Source organism: Aulonocara sp. 'chitande type north' Nkhata Bay, linkage group LG20 (assembly GCF_057382095.1).
Source record: "Aulonocara sp. 'chitande type north' Nkhata Bay isolate Kocher_YH1m ecotype deep benthic linkage group LG20, A_spYH_male_GT1.1, whole genome shotgun sequence".
In the NCBI taxonomy this organism is placed as follows: Eukaryota; Metazoa; Chordata; class Actinopteri; order Cichliformes; family Cichlidae; genus Aulonocara; species Aulonocara sp. 'chitande type north' Nkhata Bay.
Genome location: NC_141363.1, coordinates 5,946,459 through 5,965,557, shown reverse-complemented (window position 1 = coordinate 5,965,557; position 19,099 = coordinate 5,946,459). Strand labels below are relative to the sequence as shown.

General features: G+C 40.7%; 1 protein-coding gene across 2 annotated transcripts in view; it reads left to right on the top strand.

Moving 5' to 3' along the window:
- Nucleotides 1–19,099, top strand: part of phactr3a (phosphatase and actin regulator 3a) — a 34,377-nt gene that overhangs the window by 12,914 nt on the left and 2,364 nt on the right. Inside the window, exons 2-7 of one of the 2 annotated variants that reach the window (XM_086276705.1) lie at nt 8,891–9,055; nt 10,557–10,724; nt 11,546–11,758; nt 13,948–14,176; nt 14,423–14,673; nt 15,336–15,489. In XM_086276705.1, the coding sequence (XP_086132831.1) occupies nt 8,891–9,055; nt 10,557–10,724; nt 11,546–11,758; nt 13,948–14,176; nt 14,423–14,673; nt 15,336–15,489 (1,180 nt within the window). Of the gene's footprint in view, nt 1–8,890; nt 9,056–10,556; nt 10,725–11,542; nt 11,759–13,947; nt 14,177–14,422; nt 14,674–15,335; nt 15,490–19,099 lie in introns of both variants that reach the window. The other variant, XM_086276704.1, reaches the window with a different exon arrangement.

The following is a 19,099-nucleotide window of genomic DNA, read 5'->3' as shown; positions in this document are numbered from 1 at the left end:
ATACTTTTTGCAGCGACACATTAATGAGGAAAGCACATTGTGCAGTTTGAGGCACAAATTCCACTTAATGTAATCATCGGATACATCTACAGTTTGCAAGCCAAAAGCTCAAATCCAATCCCATTAAAACTACTATTAGAACTGTGGCCAGCCCAGTACGGTGACTTGGCTGTTATTGATAACTGAGTGGCTTCTAGCAATTTCTTAATAAACACAGATTCGTCATTGAGCCCACACCTTTTTTAGCTACCAGATACAGTAATGCCTTTTTTACACCACCACAGCGTCCCTGTGGCACAGAGCAACTGCTGTGAAGCTTGTGTGATCACACTAATGAATGTGTTTCAGTAACTGGACAAAATCTTTTGTTGACAATTTTCCTATGCTGCCAGTCCCATACAACTCTCTGACCAGACTGTACTGCAGATTTGATTACTTTTTGCTACAACCATGCTGCTTTTTTCTTCTTGTATTATATCATAGGAAATTTAGAAACTATCTTTCTATATGGTGAGCCTGCAAAACAAAACAACCCATGAAATCTTCTCAAAAACCAAGAAAGGAGTAGAGGTTTAATCTGCTAAGGTTATAGGGTTGCTGTTTAATTATTATTTTAATGTGCATATTTCATACCCTCATCTCTCTCTTCACAACCAAAAGGCAATGCATTTATTGAATCTTGTGCCCTTGAATAGTTTTCCATAACATGCATGAGATGATTGTTGACATGGCTATTTCTTGGAATAATGAAAAATGTGAACATGTCTGGCCTGTTTAAGTAGTCCATATGTCCATGGCAAATGGGGCTACAGGACAGTTAGCGCATTGACTCGTGTCTGCACAATCTGTCGTCACAAAAAAGTGCTGTTTTTCTACTGTTGATCCTTTGCCTGCAAAACCCTTTATGAAGTCCAGGACATGGGATGTAAACCTGCTTTCCCATCAATAACATGGTAGGAAGTGTTGTATGTTTAATTTGGTTTTGTGCTTCCCTTGAAAAGTTGCTGCTTTGGGCAAACTATTGTATACTGTGGTTCCCTGTTCTGCTTTCCATTTAAGCCCAAACCATCCCACACACACACGAGGGGATCCGAATGCAAGGTGTATCCTTGCTGTGGGACGTGTTTGGAAATTACAGTGCTAACAGTGGTGAATTGTGCTGTTCCTCTGTGCACCTCCCATTGTCTTTCATGCTTGTGCTCTCCTCCCAGCAGAGCAATGAGAGCCCAGCGGAGACGGGCTAACAGCAAGTGCAGACAGAAAAACTTTGGGCTCTCCTTCTCCATCTCAATGACACACTCGACATGCTTTGTATTACATTTTCATGAACAGAGCCCAAATCTGTGGAAATAATGGCAATAAAGTTCACCCGCCTGTGTCTGCTGCTTGAGTTGCTAACTAACTGCACCTCCTCTGACACACCTGTGCAAAAACTTTTGTGGCGAAAAGTGTTACATCATTGAGTAAGCGATTACTCAAGTTATTGTTCAAGTTTGCGTAAAGCACTTGAGAGACGCACTCTGTACTGAAACTGTGATCTTTTTAAACACGAGTCTTTCTAAACGCAAGGCTGCCTGAGAATTTGAGGCATTCAGCAGGAAGGGGAAGTTTAATTTTATAATTAAATAATCACCCTGTGAAGAGGAAAGTCTTTTCCAAGCAGCACTTATGAAGATGTAAAAGGAGCTAAAGGAGTCAATATGAATCTCCCAGTTTGTTAGATTAATGTGGTAGACTGAAGGAGCAGCCCAAGGTGCAAAGGGTGAACCAAGACTTCCATTACGTGATTGGAGGGAAGCTTTCTGAACACTGAAGTGACGTTTCTTGGGATCGATATAGGGAACGTGGCCCAAAACTTAAATATGAATGTGAAGCATGCCTGGATGGGTTCTCTTCCTTTATTTGGTAGTTCTCTGGAGTGAAGGTTGGCATGAAATTTTCTGAGGCTCCCCCTGTTGTGTGGGCAACAGGAAACACACTTTTAGCAGGGACATTTCCAGCCCACTGGGTGGATGCGATAGATACATGGAGGTTTTCACAGTCAAAGATAGCCTGGTTTGTTTTTTTGGGTTGCAGTTTCTACATTCTCTCTAACTTTACTCCTCAGTGACAACAAATATGTTCAAGCTTGATGATTGTCAGTGTATGTTGTGTCATTTGCTTGTGTTCTCAGAACATGGGACACAGTTTCAAAGGCGTGTTATAGTGATACAATATTTTAGTAAAGTTTTCAGCCCTGTGTACACTGATTTTATTGGAAATGCTCAGCTACACAGCAGAGTCTCAGATACTGTTAAAATGAACTAGGCATCACTGACACACATCGCTTTTGAGGCTCCAAGCTGAATCCACATAACCCTGATGATGTCACTAGGAGTCTTTATTTTCACACTTGACAAAGGTTCCTGTGGGACAATTAAAAGACGATATATGACAGAGTTTATGCTTAGTAGTCCTAACACTGAGGGAATGCACCTTTATTTAAAGGGTTTTTTTTTAATAATATAATGTCACACAGATATTAGCATATACTCACTGGTAATCAGACGCGACAGGGAACCTTACAGCAATCAGCACCAAAATGCCAGTACGTTTGTGCCCGGTCTAACATCTGTGCGCCAGATAGCGCTCGTGTAAATCTAAACAGATGGAAGTAGAAACAGTGAAAACAGAGGAGCAGCCTTTCATCAGAAAGTGAAAATAAACTAAACTCTTAGTTCCTTGTTGATGATGCAGCAACGGCTTACAAGCAAAGCCACCCACCAGTCCCCATTCTCAGCTCTAACATATGGTAATAAAGAAGGGCCTCGGGCATTTTCTATTGGCTCCCGGACTCACTGACATCATTTCGCTCGCTTGATGCCCACACGCTGGTGTTTCACACTTTGGCTATAATTGCTTTGATGATCTAGAGACTTGACCTTTGCAGCTTTGCACCACGATACCCCGTTTCCCCAGACACGTTATATTCCCAAACAAGTTACAGTACACCACATACGCGTCAGACTGACGCTTTTATCTAATTAAACCTTTAGGCCAGAACTTATTTACCAGGGTTAAAATGGATCAATCAGTAGAGCATAAACATGCTAAAAATTTATTAGTTGGTAAAAATGAGAATACTGCTTCTTAGATATGGCTTTCATTACGGAAATGATGACTCTGTCATGTCTAATGAAGTGTATTGTATGAAAAATGAAAAAGGGCAAACAAGGAAAGAAGATAACAAAGACATGACCTCTGTGTCCTTAGTGGTGGTCGGGGTGCAAAATGTGCTCACTGTTGAAGCTATCGGCAAAACAAGAATGCTGTTTTGATCATTTCTAAATGTATTATTTAGTACTGCTGTAGGTCAATCAGGAGGATACTAATGTTGTAAATCTGCACATTGTGCCATTTCCTTTGAGTCAGGGGTCAATGTAGACGCAAAATATGTTTCTTAGAATAAAGAGAGCTAAGAAATAAGGCTTTAATCTGTCTGTGGCATGCCTGGGGAAGCATGAATAGAGTCATCTTCTGGACATGTTCATAATTCTTTCCTTTTTTCCTCTTTAAGTATAGCTGACCGCTGCCATTCTTGGTCTCAGCCTTTCCCTCTCATTCACACTCTGGTCATTGTATGTTGCTTCAGCCCTTCTGCTCCTCACTTTCTCCCTGCGAGATGATAGCTGTGTGCCCTGACTGTGGCCGGGCCCCTGAGGCAGAGGGGCTACAAACAGATGGCAGCACAGTTGTAAAGCCAGGGGGGTAAAGCGATGAGGTTAGCTGGCGTGGTAAGGAGGTGCTCCATTCAAGGGCACACTGTCCGTTCACAATGAGACTCTGTATGGTCTGCAGGGATGATAGACACCAAGGGGGAGGTTTGATGTATGTGATAAGGCCAGTGAAGCTCACATATATTATAGCTGTGTGGTGACAACCAATGCTAAAGATTTGGTTCTGAGATGTTCACAGTATTTTGAGCAGTGTACTAATGAGAGTCATAATGTTTCAATCATAAACATGCCAACATACTAAAATGCAGACTATCAAGTTTTTCTAATTAAAATAGCATTTGGTGGGGCAGGTATTGGGCCTTTAGTCATTGTATTGTACACTCAAAGGACTCTTTTTTAAGCACACGTGTTTAGCTTCTCATTAGTGCAAGTATTTAAACAGCCAATCACATGGCAGGAGCATTTATGCATGTAGACATGGTCAAGACAACCTGTTTAAGTTATAATTGAGAATCAGAAATGGGGAAGAAACTTGATTTAAGCGACTTTGAATGTTGTTGGTTCTAGTCAGGTTAGTCTGAGTGTTTCAGAAGCTGCTGATCTACTGGGATTTTCATGCACAACCATGTCTGGGATTTACAGAGGAAAAAAAATTCTAGTGAGCAGCAGTTCTCGGGGTGAAAAGTTCTTGTTGATGTTGGCGGTCAAAGGAGAATGACTAGACTGCTTTGAGGTTATAGGAAGGCAAATATAACAAAAATAACCACTTACAACCAAGGTATGCAGAACAGCATCCCTGAATGCACAACGCAGTGAACCCTTAGCACATCTGCTGCAGATATGTTACAGCAGCAGATGACCTTACCGGATACCTTTTGTTGCCTGGTCTGATGAGCCTCGAGTTCTGCTGCAACATTCAGATGGTAGTGTCAGCATTTACCGTCAGCAACATGAAAGCATGGATCTATCTTTCTTGAATGAACGGTTCAGGCTAGTGGTGGTTGTGTAATGGGTTCGGGGATATTATCTTGACATACTTTGGGTCAAAAATGGGCATCATTTAAATGTCACAGCTGACCTGGTTATTGTTGCTGACCACGTATATCCAATTATGAGCACAGTGTATCTATCTTCTGATGGATACATGGTAAAAAAAATTCTGATTCTGATGTAGTGTGGACCAACATTGTGTCCCAAATATTAGACACACACATTTTGCTGTTTGAGTTGTAACTTAAAATTGTAACATGATGGACAAACCGTATTTTCTCCCTCACTTCAAGGCCTTTTCAGCATTGGCATTCCAGGTTTAAACACCTGCCTGTAAAATAAGCAGTCTTAGCTGTAACGCAGTGAATTAACACAAACTATTATTGGCACAGTTTGATTCTTAGTTACTGTTGCCTTAATTGTGCAGTGCACTTCTATTTTGATTTGTGTCAGTGTCAGTGTCACTGAGTGAGCAGATCGGGTGTATTTAGCAAAGCAAGGCTTTGCCTCATGTAACCTCACTGCCGAAACTATGTCATTGATATTATCTTACTACCCAGAATGAATCAGTTTCATTCAATAGCTCACAAAAAGCTTCAGAGTTGTATTTATTGCTCACTGATGCTCTTTTGCTTCGTGGTTATCAGTGTGAGAGCATAACATTAAATGTTTGGGATTTATTTATAGTTGCACTTTAATTTTTTACTTTCTATTTTAAAATAATTGGTTCTTCTCAACTAGGGACTCTATATGTGTGTACACATAGAGATGTGTGTGTGTGTGTGTGTGTGTGTGTGTGTGTGTGTGTGTGTGTGTGTGTGTGTGTGTGTGTGTGTGTGTGTGTGTGTGGGTGGGTGGGTGGGTGGGTGATATCTTTTGCTCCAGAATGTGCTGACAAACTGGTTAAGTGGGGTGTAGTCCCCAGTGGCACACTAAAGCGCTGTTTTTTAGTTTCCTTTCCAAGTGACATTATCATATTGCCTTCCTTTTCCCACTCCTAAATCATTTCTGAGTTCAGACTTCACTGATGCTGTTTAGAGTCTACCATTTGTAGGTTATATTTACCTGTACTCCTAAGGTCAGGAGGTTTATGAGATGCCGGCACATGATTGGAATTACACTGTGTGCAGCCTTGCGTTGAAGTTGCAGGCAGGCGCACAGCAAACGACTGACTGGTCCCCTGCATGAGCATGACACATGGATTTAATAAATCCTATTTACATTAGCATAGTAATTAAAATTGCGCATCATCCCCACACGGTGCATGTCGTCCATTCATGCTTATCTGACACACATTTCGATGCATTCCCATTCAGCGGATAAAGGAAATCTCAACGTGCACGCATGTGTTTTCACCTAATTCTCGCGCTTTCGCCAGACTCCTGTCATTTTCCCTGAATAACCACCCCCTCTATGAAAAATGAACAGTTACTTGATATGCATTATAAATAGCTGCTCTGTGATTGGACGAGGCCGGGTTCTACTGCAAGCTCTTCCGTATAGCAACAGACCCCCCTCTCCCCCCTCCCATCTCTTCTTTTCGCCTCTTCTTCTCCCTGGAATCCCCACCCCCCACCACCCCTCTCTCCTCCTCCCCTCATCTCCTTCCCTCTTTCAAAATGCAGACACATCTCGTCCTCCATGTGGCTTCACCATCTACCCACAATGCACTGGGTGCCGCCACTGGCTTTAGATGTGGCAGTGTCTGTATAGGGGGCTCCTCTCCCCTCTTCTCTCTCCTCCTCTCCTCTGCTTCGGCCTGACTCGCTCCTCCCCCGTCCACCCGGCACCCACTGCTGCGGCAGCATCTGGATGTGGTCGCCATAGCAACAGCAGCGGGCCTGACCCCACCTCCTCTCCCCTTCTCTTCTCTCTCCTCAAACACACACACACTCTCCCCCTAACGCAGACATACCCCTCCTACTCCCCCTCTCCTCTTAAGCTTTTTTTCTCTCTCTCTGAGCGACTGGGTGCATTTCCTTCCAGCTTGACCTGGATTTTGCGTGCGGCACCACATTTGCAACGCTGCATGTGTGACAGTGGTGATGATGAGACGCCGAGATGGATGGTCAACTGACCTGTTTCCAGGAACTTTTAGGGACAAGATGCCAAACTAGAAATTTGCTTCTTTCATATGTCCCTCACCATTGCCTTTTTACGACCCCTGTTCTGTCAGTGTTCAGTTTTTAAATTTGTTCTTTTACTGTTTTTCTAACCTCCTTCTCTTCTTTTTCTTTTTTTATTGGTCTTCTCTTGCTTCTTATTCTCCTTATTTTGCCTCTCCTCTTCTATTTTCCTTCCCCCAACCACTGCCTGCTTTTCACTTTCTTCTCCCTACCCATGTGCTTCAAGAAAGAAGCAAGGGCTGCAAAAAAAAAAAGAGGGTTGAAACAGAGTCAGCTGTATCCACCCTCCTCCATCACTGTACTCCACATCACACCCTGAGCCACTCTCCAAATCCCCCCTCTTCCTCCCAAACCTCCTTTATCACAAATCCTTGCCTCCTCCTCAGCTGATTGTTTGAACAACGCTCCCGGCATTGCGAAGGCAGATATTGCTTCATTTTTGTCACAATGACGCATGTAGCTCTTAAACACGTAGCACATATAGCATATTTCTGCTTTCTTGGCTCTCTTTGTAAAAAATTGCAGGCAAGCCAGCAGCAATATGCGCACATGAATCTGTAGACCCACACTTTTCCAGACATGAGTCATAGCCGCCGCCGTTCATTCAAAATACAAACTTCCTTTAAGAAGGATGCGCAGAGCGCCACAGTCAATAGGGACAACTCATTTACCACAATAAATAAATCGTTACAGTCATGGACCGTGTCTATTGCTACCATATGTTTTAATTTGTTTCTAAAACTGTTTTTTTTTTTTATCTTTTAAAAATTAGATGTTTGTTTGTTTGTTTCATTCAGTATCATTTTTTGCTTGCAGAACTCAACACAAACACACAAGCACATGGTTCACCAGCCTCAGACACAATGTAAACAGACAAGAGTCTACATAGTATTAAAGTATCATGTCTTTATAGGACGATCAAGACAAAATACAGATGTACAAAATACAAATGAAGCATTTTTTTAAAATGCAACTGAAATATATAAAATCAAAGGAAAATGTGCTTGGTATAAATTAAATGTACACCATCCATCCATTCTCATTCATTTTCTCCTTATCAGGGTTGCGAGGGGTGCTGGAGCATATCCCAGCTACCATAGGGTGAGAGGCGGGGTACACCCTGGACAGATCGCCAATCTGACTCAGAGCTGACACAGAGAGAAAGAAACCATTCACACTCACAGTCACACCTATTGGTCAATTTAGAAAAACACCAATTGACCCAATCCTACTAACTGCATGAGGAAGCTGGAGTGCTTAGAGAGAACTCCACCCAGAAAGGCCACGGCCAGATGAGGCAACAGTGCTACCAAATGTACACCAATCAAGTTCATTTCACTTGACCATATCTTATAAAATGTAAAATTTTACACTGTACTTGTATAATAGAATTACATGGAAATTTTACATGTAATTAAATTAGGAGAAGCCTGTATTTTGGGTAGTAACAAAAAACATAATATACTGCATCTCAGCTGTATTTTGGACATTATGGAACATTTTGCAGGTATATACATACAGTGTGAGATACAACAAGTGACATATCAACATGAAGCACAGGAGTGGTTAAAAGGCATCTGATACTATTGTTGTTTTTGGGAAAAGAGCAAAACTGGCACACCTGTTGGTCTTTGGGGAAATGCTTCTTTTGTAGTTTTGTGAGGCTGTCTGTGTCTCTGTGCTTTCATATTTTGCCATATCTTGGACTGTGAGAGAGATTTATTTTGATGCATGACGTACGGCTGGGTGGGAGGGGATTCACAGGGAAATAGCAGCCATCAGGGAGCGTGCCTTGATCAAATTAGTCTTTCTAATTCAATCTGTTCACAGCACTTGGACTCTATCATGGTTTATTCACTAAGGTGAGCATACTAATTGGGCCCTTGCTCCTCTCTTTCCCTCTCTCTCTCTGTTTCATCTCTCACCTCCACCCCTTTTCCCCTTTGACTTTTCTTTGCCTTCTTTTTTTCTGTTTCATTCACCTTCAAATCCCCACCCACTCTGTCCTCAACTCATTTCGCTTGCTGTAAAACCTCTCCACCCTCTGTCATCATGCAGTAGATGTGGTGGACCAGCAGAGGGTGCTGAGGACCGGTTGCTTGGTGACTGGGGTGCACACACCGCCAATCCGACGTAACAGCAAGCTGGCCACCCTGGGGCGCATCTTCAAGCCCTGGAAGTGGAGGAAAAAGAAAAACGAGAAGCTCAAGCAGAGTTCCACAGGTAAGATGAGAACATGTGTTTGTATTTCCAGGTTTCGTACACGATGAAACCTGCAAAAAATGCATAATTTTTTATTTTTTTTATTTAAGCCACATAGATGAGAAGCACAACATGGTTCATACTAAGGAAAGACCTGATACATGTCTTTTAATCTTACTCTCACTGAATCAGATGATTGTTATAAGAGCAAAGCTGTAGGTGTGACATAATGTCAATTAGAATATTTTTTCTTGCATTGCATCACATATCAAAGTTGAATGTTTTAAACTATGTTTCAGTGTTTCGCATCAATAATCTCCTGTTTTTTACATCATATTTTTTACTTTTACATTTCAGTTAGTCACAGTGGTAAACATCAGATGTTGTTATTAGAAAACATATTACCAGAGTCCCCAAAGACTTGTAGCCATCTGGCTGGAATATTTTGCCTGCTGTACAAGAGAAAGGATTTTAAACTTTTTCATAATTGAATATATTGATTTGTTAGTAGAGTTATAGTTTCTATCTTTTAAAATCATTCATTTTAGTTTAGTTTTTATTACTCTCAATATTTGTTCAAGTCTCTTTTTAATAACACGGACAAAAATTTATCAGCGGCCAGTTAAAAGTTCATGGGCAGACATTACAATTATAAACACTTTATGAAAGCAAATCACTTACAGTCATGTAGACATCCCGGTCTTACAACAATCCCAAAAGCTAAATACAAAATGTATAAAATTTCATTTATTAAACAATATTTAATATTTATTATATTTTGATTTATTATTTCTAAATTTTAAAAAAATTGATACCCACTTTTAATTTTATTTAACTATTTTAAACTTCTTTTTCTGTTTCCTTAAAAAAAGTTAATTATAAACATTGTATTTTGTTTTAAAATATAAGCAGAGTGAGCAAAATCTGTATAGGGCAAATTAATAGCTGCATGACAACCATCTTCAAATTTCGAGGCTAAAATGTAATGGCTACGATATCAGATTGCTGCTGCTGCAAAAATGCATTTAATGTTTATTTTCTATTAATTTTATTAATTTTTTTTTTTTTAGATGCGATCATAATGTTAGGATCCACTCAAAGTATACGGACCTTAATATTGATTTATCCCGAGTCACCTTGTGTGTCTACTTTTAAAAGCAGCATAATATTTGCTGAAGACAAGACTAAATGTGATGGCCTTGCTGTAATGGAGACTGATGTTGAATGAAGGTGACAGAAAGAGTGAATGTCATTTAAGGAAATCACAGTTGGTCACATCAGAGGTGTGCAGCAGTGTTTTTCAGCCCATCCTGCTGATAACTGCTCTCTGATAACTGTTCTTATCTGGACACAATGTCCAGTTAAGAGCTGCAATCTGATTGGTTATTCTATAAATTCAAAGCTAATTTGGAAGAACTTAAAAACGAATTCTATCTAGCTTTATATCACGTGTGTGTATTCTTATGGGTGAACTACTCTCACCAACAAATGAACTACATTCAGTTTCATTCTCCATTCACAGATGTAGCATTATCGAGTGGCCTTCTATGCCACGACCCAAACTCCACCACCCAAGGCTGCTGCTCCGATGGTGCGGTCTTACTTGGAGGATTTGGGGGACCATTGAATCCAAACCTCACAGTAAGCAGTGTGGAATACCTTGGTCCTGAGGAGGAGCATCCCCCTTCAGGTAGGACAATCTCCTGCTGTACTCAATGAAAACTAATCAATGGATATTATGGAACTGCAAAAGCAACAGATGAGGGGGAAATGGATTTGTGAAGTGGACGTGGCTGGATGTCTTTAACCCAGCATCAAAAGATCAATATGGTATGATGTTGCCGCAATTTGATAAAATCCTGTTTGGAGGGAAAAACGAAAGGAAGAGAGGAACTTTATTTTGTTACTTTCTCGCAAAAGCTCACAAATGTATGTTGACTTTAGAATTAAATTATTGGTTTATGTATTGCAAGATATCATAAGGAAAGCCTTGAGTTGGATGTAAACATTTTGCAATGCAAGTGTAATCCACTGTGCTGGCTTTCTCAAATGAAACTGAGATGCTTGTTTATGAACCCGTTTTTGGCACTTTGTACCAGTAGAGGGCAGCAAAGGCAAAGGGATTTTAATCGTCATGCTCGGCTGGAATAATTACAAAACTAGGGAATTTGTGAATGCTTGGATGTGTTTGGAACTGGTGCAGCAAATAAGTACATTTTGTTAATTTTTTAAAGAGAGGCTTTGGCAGATTTTAAGTGTCAAGTTTTTAAATCAGGCGGAAACTGAGGAATTTTCATTTACTTTGTATTTAGCCAAAGTAAATGAGAGTTTGCATGGTTTCACCACACATATTAAGTATGATTTCTCTGTAACAAAAGTCCATAAACGAGCTGTCTCCAGCTTTTGGAATCAATCAAAATGACATTTTATAGATTATGTGCTGTGAAACTCTTTGATTGAGACTATTTGAATAAATGCCTTTTTTCCTCCTTCTTTAATGTTCTTCAGTAGCCGCTCCTTTCCAAGACTGTGATCGGGTGGAGGAAAATGTGCGACTACAGGAGGAGGAGGGAAATGAGGAGGTGCACCCTGCAGGGGATTTACCTGAGGGACTGCAAGACATGGGAGAACAGATGGAAGAGAGATCAGAGGAAGAGATTCCTCCAGGAACTTCCCCACCACAAGTACCTCCAAAACTTTTGCCCCAGCTGAGTACTGGAGATGGTGAGTGCTGAGTAAATAACTGTCATTTTCATCCACATGTAGTGGCGTGAAAACATATTTACCCTCTTCTTGATTTCAGAATTTGTTTTAGATGATCAAATACATTTTAATATTAGACAAATATACCCTGAGCAAATACAAAATGCAGTTTTTAAAGGATAATTTAATTTATTAAGGGAGAAAGGCGATCCAGCCTGTGTGAAAAAGTAATTGCCCCCTAAACAACCTTTGTTGCAAGAACTGCAGCAATCGAGCATTTGCGACAACTACTAGTCTCTCACGGTGGAGTGGAGCATTTAGCCACGTTGGAGGGTTTTTGGGTGGCTTGTTTAAGGTCATGCCAAAGCATCTCAATCTGATTTAAATCTGGACTTTGACTAGGTCAGTGTTTTTTGAGCCATCCAGAGGTACACTGGTGTGTTTCAGGTCATTGTCCTGCTGCATAGCCCAAAGTGTTTTAGCCTCAGGGCATGAACCGATGGCTGGATATTCTCCTTCAGGATTTCCTGTACAGAACAGAGTTCATGGTTCCATCCATTAGAACAAGTCATCCAGGTCCTGAAGCAGCAAAGCCGCCCCAGACCATCACTCTACCACCCCCATGTTTGAATACTGTTATGATGTTCTTTTTATGAAATGCTGTCATAGGTTCACACCAGATTTTACTGAAAAAATAATTCAAAAAGTTCAGCTTTTGTCTCATCAGCCCAGAGAATATTTTCCCAAAAGTCCTAGGGGATCATCGAGATGTTTTCAGCAAATGTGAGACGAGCCTTTGTGTTCTTTTTGGGCAGCACTGGTTTTTTCCTCAGCACACTTTTGCCAGTTTTGCCTATTTTCTTATTGTTGAATCGTGAATACTGACATTAACTAAGGCAAGTGAGGCCTGCAGGTCTTCAGATGTTGTTGTGGGTTGTTTTGTGACCTTCCGCATAAGTTGTCGATGGGCTTTTGAAGTAATTTTGGTAGGCTAGTCACTCCTGGGAAGGTTCTCCACTGTTCCAGGTTTTCTCCATTTGTGGATCATGCCTCTCAATGGAATCCCAAAGCCTTAGAAATAACATTGTAACCCTTTTCAGTCTGATGGATGTCAATTACTTTCTCATCTGTTTCCAGATCACAGCATGATGGGTTGCTTTTTGAAGTCTTTTAGCCAACCTCACTTTGTCAGACATGTTCTATTTAAGTGATTTCTCGATTCAGCAGGTCAGGGTATGGCTCATATTTTTAGTATTTACTTAAGTTATATTTGTCTAATATTAAAATATAAAAATTGTTTGGTGATCTGAAACATTCAAGTGCAACAAATATCCAGAAAATTATGAAAATAAGAAAGGGTGCAAATACTTTTTTGCAGCACTGTAAGAGCTGTATAAAGCATATCTCTATCTGAACTGTATGCTGGTAAATACAATTGAAGCAAGATAACAAGCAAAGACATTTATTTTTAATAAGTGTAAATGTGATGTGAATGTACCCTTTAGAGTCAACACAGTGCAATGCAATTAAACACCAATGGACTATTTTTGGAAGATGTGCTTGACAGTGTTTCCTCCACCATCAACACCACTCAGTGGTGGAGGAACTGTTTCCTTTCCTTAAGTAAAAGTACCAGTACCACAGTTATAAAATACTGCGTTAAAAGTAATAGTCCTAGATCTTTAAATTAAGTAGTAAGGCGTACTGAATTCAAACTTATACTTTTGTCATAAAATATAATTCCATACAAGAGAGGTGCTCACATTTACTGATGGTCAGTTAATCAAATGCATGTGACTAGCAAAACCTAGCTGCTACTTATATTAATCAGTAAAAGTGTTTTTCACACACTGCTTCTGGATTTATGCATGTATTGTGCAGCTTTTGGTAAATGAATAATAACACACTATACCTGCCTGCTAAGGACCATATGAATTTTTTATTATGTCTTGATAAATTAAACCTTAGCACTGAAAGAGAGTGTACTTTCTTTTTCACATCACTGTGTGGTTCAATAAAAACTGCAGAGCACAAATATCAATCTCATTTCTTTGCACGAAATCCTTGCAAAAACCTCATTTCCTTCACACACGCCATTCTCTTGTCATATTTAGCAGATGTCAAGAAATAAACAAATAATAGAGAAATAAAATAATATGCTAAAGATAGATAAGAAGACATTAATTAACCTGCTCATCTTCATTTGTCAGATTCAGGTCCTCTATCACTCCCTATTCATCTGCCCAACTCCTACCTCCCCAAGGAGCCTCTACCCAGGGCCACAGAAAGTCTGGCCTCAATGACCCTGCCACTAAGAGGGCCTCTGGCCAACCCCTCAGGGTCCCCACATCTAGGCAATATGATACACCCTCCCATGCCCCCTAGCTGCATAATGGAGGAACTGCAAAGAGCTTTCGCTTCTAAGAACAGACAGGAGAGGTGAGTCTGAAGTGAACCCATACAGCTGTTTACATGTGATTTTGCCTTTTACCATTGCCACTGGATTGCTACAGAGCTCTTTTGTTGGTTTATCACTATTCTACTACGTCAATTTATGACTTCATCGTAATATAGTCTGCGTCTAATATACTGTGATAGTATTTTGTAAATTATAATGGCCTATAATTTCCTCAACTAAAATGTTGCCTTTAAATCCACTGTCCACATCCGCATCATGTTCCTCAGTGTCCACGATGGGTGTGAGCAGGGCTCACCCCCACGGATGTGGTGCTCCGACGGACGGCTCTCTCGCTCCTGCAGCTCGGACAACCAACACACATCGTCTCTGGGGGGAAGTTGTGTGGGGTTTGGAGGGTCTGACTGGCCCAAGAAGGAGGCAGAGGAGAACAAGGAGAATGTGCGGCTGGACCAGTGCTTCTCCAACACCTCAGGCCTCCCCACCGACTTGGACGGCTGGAACGAGTCTGTTATCTCTGGTGGGTTGGCCAATGTAAAAGTGCATGCAGAGTTTGCACATTCTGGTTTTGAACAGGGTGCATTTGTTTTACAAATGAAACATTTACACTCAACGGGATGAAAGTCTTGCATTTGCATCAATTTTAGGATTTTTGAGTAAGCTTACACTCATTATGGGCACAAATGTTTTGCTCATTTCAGGCTTTTAATGATTTCATTTAATTGTTCTTTTCTAGAGTGGAGTGATTGTACAGTATACATCTTTAATCGCTTTAAAAACAAGAATTAGATGCACAAGTTTGAATTCATTTCTCTTTTTTTTCTAATCCACACTGTCCTGTTCCACTTGTTCTTATTCACATGTTGTGCATGATAAGGAGACATGAGGGCTTGGTTATTGGTGATAAGAAATACCTGAACACTTAATTTTCAAGTATGAACTTTACCATGTGTAATCCACTGTCTTATACTACACAGCAAAACACCCAACAAGTTTCTGCCCAAATATTTCCAAACGCCACTGTAAACAATTATCTGTTAGTGTGGAGGTTTGGATGAGATAAAGTAGCCATTGGCAGCCATTGTTAGGATATGAATAGGAAGAAATCCCTTACAAAGTTCTCCAAAGTTTAAAAATAAGTGACAGCGCTCTGTGTTTTAATGCTTGCATGCGTGGTTGTAGGCACACTTCCTCGCAGGCTAAGGAAGGAGTTGCTGGCTTTCAAACTACGAAACAGGCCCAGCAAGCAGGAGCTGGAAGACAGGAATATCTTCCCAGCAAGGAGTGATCAGGAGCGCCAGGAAATTCGCCAGCAGATTGAGATGAAACTCGCCAAGTAAGCTATGAAATATTCTTTTGACTGCTGTCTGTGGAGTATTAGTGATTAATTTGTCATAATACCTGCAACAAAACCTTGGTCATTTTAGAAAAAGCCGTTTAGGTTATGTAGGTTGCCTTGTGAAGATATCTTTTAACTCAGTAACATCAACTTTGCTGGGGGGTTTTAAAGCCATGGTTCCATATTAGTGTCGTGTAGTCTCCATGTAATTCATTATGTAACAATGCACTGTAAGCCCAAAAAACATCTGGGCAGTGTCTTTCCAGGGTAAACGTATATTCTTAATTGCCTGGGTTACACAACAGCTAAGAGTAGGTGGAGGTGTGAGATAAACAATGGCTCTAACTGGATTATCCGAGTCTTTTGCACAGACTTGATTTATCTTGCACAATCTGCTCAGATTGCTTATGTGTAGTTCTTTTTTTTTTCTTACTAAAGGTCAGTTCTTAGTTTTGGAATGTTTTGTTATGTTCTTAGTTTTAAACTTAGAAGTTACCCATTGTGGTAATAGTACATCTATTCAAACAAGGCCAAACTGAATAAAACAATTTAATATATTCCGCAGAATAAAAAATGTACCAGAAATTCTTAGATGCCTTTAAAAACTTGCCACTCTTCAGCTTTCTGGAATACAACGGGTACAGACAGACAGTTCTTCCAGGAAATGTCTCTGTACAAAAGCGCTGCCAGGACATTAATTTTTTTTTTCTTTTCTTTTCTAATGTAAGTGAGAAACTTGATGTTCAAAGACTAACAGCGGAGGTCTCGTGTCACAAGACTGGGGCTCTTTAACACAGCCGTATCAAACAGGGGCACGGCACAGTGTTGCATAACCCACTATGCAATAACTCCCAGCCAAGCGCAGAGTGCCAACCACACTTTCTAAAGAACAAGATCTACAGTCTGTCTGCGGGAGAACTAATAATACTCCCGCCTCCTCATTTTCTTAGATTTACTGGAGGAAAATATATTATTATTTGGGGGAGAGGAAAACAGGTTTAAAGCATTCTTGAGCAAAAACACTCTACTCAAAGGTGAGGATGGAGCATGGCTGTAGCTTACATAAGCGCTTCAGGGTCTATATTTCAAGACAGAGAAGTTCCACTTGTAGCACAGCGGTTGTTACATAAAGACGTATATACAGAGCACTGGCTTTTGCTGAACTACTCCTTCTTGATTTCATTTTGTAAAGAATTTAGACAGCCATAAATCAAAGGAGCATCAGTGGGGATACCCAAAGCAGTCTTATTTGGGTGAACCTCTGCACTGCCCAGGTTTGTAGAATGATCTGGGTTCAATACAATTCATATGAGTTAAGCGGCAGAGAAAAAAAATCTACCTCTCTGTACTCATGCTGAATGATCATCCATCCTGTCAGTGATAAATGACCTTTCTATCTTTAGAATCGCACCACCTGGCACTTGTGCTGCAGTCATACTGTGCTGTTTCCAATCTTAGCTCCTGACACTGTTCAATAATGCATCTCCCCATGAGCTCCCTCCTCTCCATAAATGTCGGGGAGTTATAGCAGCAGAAATAATAGCAGGAGGGGGTGGGGGGTTTGCTACTGTACTTGAAACATGAAGGAAGCTTGGAATGGCCAATTTCGTCTCCTTGTTGCAGTTGGCAGCTGAAACAAAAGATCGAGCGCCTCCATCAACCACACGTGGGCGTTTCTATTGTTTTGATTTTTTTTGTATTCCTCCCCCGGCAGGCATAGTTTGGTTTTCTATTTTAACTCATTTTCCTGCGAACATCTCAACTCAAGTGTCTAATGGAGATCCCTAAACCGATGGGCGTTTATGCGTCATTGCAGTATTCTGGGGGATCCCTTTTAAACATCTTACTTCTTCTCGTTCAGAAAGCGGTGGGTGATGTAGCGTTACAGTTATGAGTCAGAGTGTGGATATTCAGGGTTCCCCAAAATATAAAATCTCCTCACTTGAGAGCAGAGGGGTAATGTAGCTTTCGTGATTCATACATCTCACAAGGAAATCTCATTTGCCCACCAAAATAGCATCCAATCTTGACAGTAATGTGTTATTTATTCAACTCACCCACAAAGACCAAAAAAATATAATTAAGGGGCTGTTTCTAAAAATAGCCACAGCTTCTGCATAAAGCGCATAGGGCTCTTTCTGGAGTAGTGAAATCCCCTCCCCTGTGTTACTAGGCAGAAGACAGAATTTGTGCAGGAAGACTGTATTGTCTTAAGGATACCAAGTATCGTTGCTAAGCAACAAGGCGATCAGGTCAATAATAGTGTGGCTGGTGGCATCCACTAGGGCATTGGAAGCGATATTCCTGTTCCATGTGTTTAAAATGTAATATCCTCGGAGCTGTGGGAACACTTTGTCTTTGTTTATCGAAGAGTCATGAGGCAAAGAAAAGCAGCACGTTGGGCTGTTTCCCCCCAATGAGGTTTTAAGATATTGGCATTCACACAAATATACATAAAAAAATTAAGTAAGGCTTAATAAATACATATGTGTGCATGTATATGTTTATAAAGATGGGATCCTCATATTCTGATGGAACAAAATGCTGTAATCATTGTAGACACCCTTCTGCTTTTTGTTCCATTTCTAATCACACGTCTCAGAGGAGACCTCACCAAGGGAGCCAAGCTATTGAATAATTCCTCATGCGACTCCACGCGCTGTGTCTGGTCACACATGTTAATTAACAAAGACTTGTTGCTTGAATGTACTCATTATCCTATGCAGCGTTGAGTAAAAACACAGAGAGCATCTGAAAAAATAAAAATCACACACCAGATTTTTCCGCTATCTTTTTTTTCTGCCAGTTTTGTGTCCCTTAATTAAAAGGCATGTCAAGAAAATGAGTTTGAGCTTAATGCTCATTACACAGTGCAACAGAGACCTGCATAGTTTGTGCATGGATGGTGAAAACAGCTCTCTCACAGATGTGGTTTTCTATTGTATTAACAGACTTTTAGAATACAACAATTTAATTGGCTGCTATGTGCCCGTCTATCCAGCGATAAACATACAAAACCTCATTCAGCTCGTTCTATGTGACTTAACTTTGATCTGTTACAGAACAAGAACTATAAAGAGTCCAAATATTGGTTTGGTCAAAAGGATAAAGAGAGCCCTGCTGTGCTCTACCCTCTCTGTCCTTTCCACCTGTAGAGGTGCACTGTGATGTGTGCCGCACGCTGTCTGAAGCTGAGCCCTTTGTATAAATAATAAATGTCAGCAGCAGCAAAAGATATTGAACTTTGAAGACCTTTTGGGCTCTTTGATGGTGATGGGTCAGCATGTGGGAGCCTAAATTCAGTCATTTGAGCACCACCACTGAGAGATTGTATTATATCACAAAGTAAATTATGTTTTTTATAACAATATTTCCTCATTTAAAAAACAAAAACAAAATAGGAAAAACTGAATTCAACTGGTGCAACAAAGAGGGTGAGAGATGACTGTGGCAGTAGTCCAGCGCACATCAGGAGGAGGCTGGGGATGCCTTTAGCGAGAGCCCGCTATGCCCCGCCTCCATTAATTCGGCATGCAGTAACCAGGGAGACTGGGGGGAGTCGCGCACCAGCAGCTCATCACGACCCAGTTGAAAAGCGCGTGTAGCG